General features: G+C 45.1%; 1 protein-coding gene across 1 annotated transcript; it reads right to left on the bottom strand.

Moving 5' to 3' along the window:
- Positions 1 to 167: 167 nt before the first annotated feature.
- On the bottom strand, positions 168 to 2,565 carry TREMEDRAFT_66434 (uncharacterized protein; the record flags this gene model as incomplete). The annotated part of the gene is made up of 8 exons (XM_007008479.1): positions 168 to 217; positions 516 to 557; positions 686 to 727; positions 1,067 to 1,172; positions 1,537 to 1,574; positions 1,703 to 1,744; positions 1,873 to 1,914; positions 2,382 to 2,565. 8 exons carry the CDS (start codon positions 2,563 to 2,565, stop codon positions 168 to 170), a joined length of 546 nt encoding a protein of 181 aa, XP_007008541.1.
- Between the last annotated feature and the right edge of the window lie 1,572 nt (positions 2,566 to 4,137).

The raw sequence follows: 4,137 nt of genomic DNA, 5'->3' as shown, positions 1-4,137 counted from the left end.
GGCACCTACTTTGGCCCATTCTCAGACTGTCTCAAAAGGAATCAACCCTGTACGTTCAGCCGTGTCGATTCTAATTGATTTCGTAATCCATGTACTATTGAAATTTGAAAAAGCGCAGGTACGTGTTACCACTCGTGACTGAGGGATCTCAGGGCTGTCACTCCACTTCAGGCACCTACTTTGGCCCAATCTGAGACTGTCTCAAAAGGAATCAACCCTGTACGTTCAGCCGTGTCGATTCTAATTGATTTCGTAATCCATGTACTATTGAAATTTGAATAAGCGCAGGTACGTGTTACCACTCGTGACTGAGGGATCTCAGGGCTGTCAGAACTGTTCTCAGGGCTTTTCAGAGGCATTCTGAGACTGTCTGAAAAGGAATCAACCCTGTACCTTCAGCCGTGTCGATTCTAATTGATTTCGAAATCCATGTACTATTGAAATTTGAAAAAGCGCAGGTACGTGTTACCACTCGTGACTGAGGGATCTCAGGGCTGTCACTCCACTTCAGGCACCTACTTTGGCCCAATCTGAGACTGTCTCAAAAGGAATCAACCCTGTACGTTCAGCCGTGTCGATTCTAATTGATTTCGAAATCCATGTACTATTGAAATTTGAATAAGCGCAGGTACGTGTTACCACTCGTGCCTGAGGGATCTCAGGGCTGTCAGTCCACTTCAGGCACCTACTTTTGCCCATTCTGAGACTGTCTCAAAAGGAATCAACCCTGTACGTTCAGCCGTGTCGATTCTAATTGATTTCGAAATCCATGTACTATTGAAATTTGAATAAGCGCAGGTATGTGTTACCACTCGTGACTGAGGGATCTCAGGGCTGTCAGTCCACTTCAGGCACCTACTTTGGCCCATTCTCAGACTGTCTCAAAAGGAATCAACCCTGTACCTTCAGCCGTGTCGATTCTAATTGATTTCGAAATCCATGTACTATTGAAATTTGAATAAGACCAGGTGTGTGTTACTGCTCGTGCCCAAGGGATCTCAGGGCTGTCAGAACTGATTTAAGGGCTTTTCACAGGCATTCTGAGACTGTCTGAAAAGGAATCAACCCTGTACGTTCAGCCGTGTCGATTCTAATTGATTTCGTAATCCATGTACTATTGAAATTTGAATAAGCGCAGTACATGTTACCACTCGTGCCTGAGGGATCTCAGGCTGTCAGTCCACTTCAGCACCTACTTTGGCGCATTCTCAGACTGTCTCAAAAGGAATCAACCCTGTACGTTCAGCCGTGTCGATTCTAATTGATTTCGTAATCCATGTACTATTGAAATTTGAATAAGCGCAGGTACGTGTTACCACTCGTGACTGAGGGATCTCAGGGCTGTCAGAACTGTTCTCAGGGCTTTTCAGAGGCATTCTGAGACTGTCTCAAAAGGAATCAACCCTGTACGTTCAGCCGTGTCGATTCTAATTGATTTCGTAATCCATGTACTATTGAAATTTGAATAAGCGCAGGTACGTGTTACCACTCGTGCCTGAGGGATCTCAGGGCTGTCAGTCCACTTCAGGCACCTACCTTGGCCCATTCTGAGATTGTCTCAAAAGGAATCAACCCTGTACGTTCAGCCGTGTCGATTCCAATTCATTTCATAATCCATGTACTATTGAAATTTGAATAAGCCCAGGTACCTGTTACCACTCGTGACTGAGGGATCTCAGGGCTGTCAGTCCACTTCAGGCACCTACTTTGGCCCATTCTGAGACTGTCTCAAAAGGAATCAACCCTGTACGTTCAGCCGTGTCGATTCTAATTGATTTCGTAATCCATGTACTATTGAAATTTGAATAAGCGCAGGTACGTGTTATCACTCGTGACTGGGGGATCTCAGCGCTGTCAGTCCACTTCAGGCACCTTCTTTGGCCCAATCTGAGACTGTCTCAAAAGGAATTAACCCTGCGCGTTCAGCCGTGTCGATTCTAATTGATTTCGTAATCCATGTACTATTGAAATTTGAATAAGACCAGGTGTGTGTTACTGCTCGTGCCCAAGGGATCTCAGGGCTGTCAGAACTGATTTAAGGGCTTTTCACAGGCATGCTGAGACTGTCTCAAAAGGAATCAACCCTGTACGTTCAGCCGTGTCGATTCTAATTGATTTCGTAATCCATGTACTATTGAAATTTGAATAAGACCAGTGTGTGTTACTGCTCGTGCCCAAGGGATCTCAGGGCTGTCAGAACTGATTTAAGGGCTTTTCACAGGCATTCTGAGACTGTCTCAAAAGGAATGAACCTGTACGTTCAGCCGTGTCGATTCTAATTGATTTCGTAATCCATGTACTATTGAGATTTGAATAAGCGCAGGTACGTGTTACCACTCGTGCCTGAGGGATCTCAGGGCTGTCAAGTCCACTTCAGGCACCTACTTTGGCCCAATCTGAGACTGTCTCAAAAGGAATGAACCCTGTACGTTCAGCCGTGTCGATTCTAATTGATTTCGTAATCCATGTACTATTGAAATTTGAATAAGCGCAGGTACGTGTTACCACTCGTGACTGAGGGATCTCAGGGCTGTCAGAACTGTTCTCAGGGCTTTTCAGAGGCATTCTGAGACTGTCTCAAAAGGAATCAACCCTGTACGTTCAGCCGTGTCGATTCTAATTGATTTCGTAATCCATGTACTATTGCAATTTGAATAAGCGCAGGTGTGTGTTACTGCTCGTGCCCAAGGGATCTCAGGGCCGTCAGAACTGATTTAAGGGCTTTTCACAGGCATTCTGAGACTGTCTCAAAAGGAATCAACCCTGTACGTTCAGCCGTGTCGATTCTAATTGATTTCGTAATCCATGTACTATTGCAATTTGAATAAGCGCAGGTACGTGTTACCACTCGTGACTGAGGGATCTCAGGGCTGTCAGAACTGTTCTCAGGGCTTTTCAGAGGCATTCTGAGACTGTCTGAAAATGAATCAACCCTGTACGTTCAGCCGTGTCGATTCTAATTGATTTCGTAATCCATGTACTATTGCAATTTGAATAAGCGCAGGTACGTGTTACCACTCGTGACTGCGGGATCTCAGGGCTGTCAGTCCACTTCAGGCACCTACTTTGGCCCATTCTGAGACTGTCTCAAAAGGAATCAACCCTGTACGTTCAGCCGTGTCGATTCTAATTGATTTCGTAATCCATGTACTATAGAAATTTGAATAAGGCCAGGTGCGTGTTACTGCTCGTGCCCAAGGGATCTCAGGGCTGTCAGAACTGATTTAAGGGCTTTTCACAGGCATGCTGAGACTGTCTCAAAAGGAATCAACCCTGTACGTTCAGCCGTGTCGATTCTAATTGATTTCGTAATCCATGTACTATAGAAATTTGAATAAGACCAGGTGTGTGTTACTGCTCGTGCCCAAGGGATCTCAGGGCTGTCAGAACTGATTTAAGGGCTTTTCACAGGCATGCTGAGACTGTCTCAAAAGGAATCAACCCTGTAAGTTCAGCCGTGTCGATTCTAATTGATTTCGTAATCCATGTACTATTGAAATTTGAATAAGACCAGGTGTGTGTTACTGCTCGTGCCCAAGGGATCTCAGGGCTGTCAGAACTGATTTAAGGGCTTTTCACAGGCATGCTGAGACTGTCTCAAAAGGAATCAACCCTGTAAGTTCAGCCGTGTCGATTCTAATTGATTTCGTAATCCATGTACTATTGAAATTTGAATAAGACCAGGTGTGTGTTACTGCTCGTGCCCAAGGGATCTCAGGGCTGTCAGAACTGATTTAAGGGCTTTTCACAGGCATGCTGAGACTGTCTCAAAAGGAATCAACCCTGTAAGTTCAGCCGTGTCGATTCTAATTGATTTCGTAATCCATGTACTATTGAAATTTGAATAAGCGCAGGTACGTGTTACCACTCGTGACTGAGGGATCTCAGGGCTGTCAGAACTGTTCTCAGGGCTTTTCAGAGGCATTCTGAGACTGTCTCAAAAGGAATCAACCCTGTACGTTCAGCCGTGTCGATTCTAATTGATTTCGTAATCCATGTACTATTGAAATTTGAATAAGCCCAGGTGTGTGTTACTGCTCGTGCCCAAGGGATCTCAGGGCTGTCAGAACTGATTTAAGGGCTTTTCACAGGCATTCTGAGACTGTCTCAAAAGGAATCAACCCTGTACGTTCAGCC

Source organism: Tremella mesenterica (assembly GCF_000271645.1).
Source record: "Tremella mesenterica DSM 1558 unplaced genomic scaffold TREMEscaffold_22, whole genome shotgun sequence".
Taxonomy (NCBI): Eukaryota; Fungi; Basidiomycota; class Tremellomycetes; order Tremellales; family Tremellaceae; genus Tremella; species Tremella mesenterica.
The sequence above is the reverse complement of the archived record's forward strand: the minus strand, read 5'-3'. Positions and strand labels throughout refer to the sequence as shown.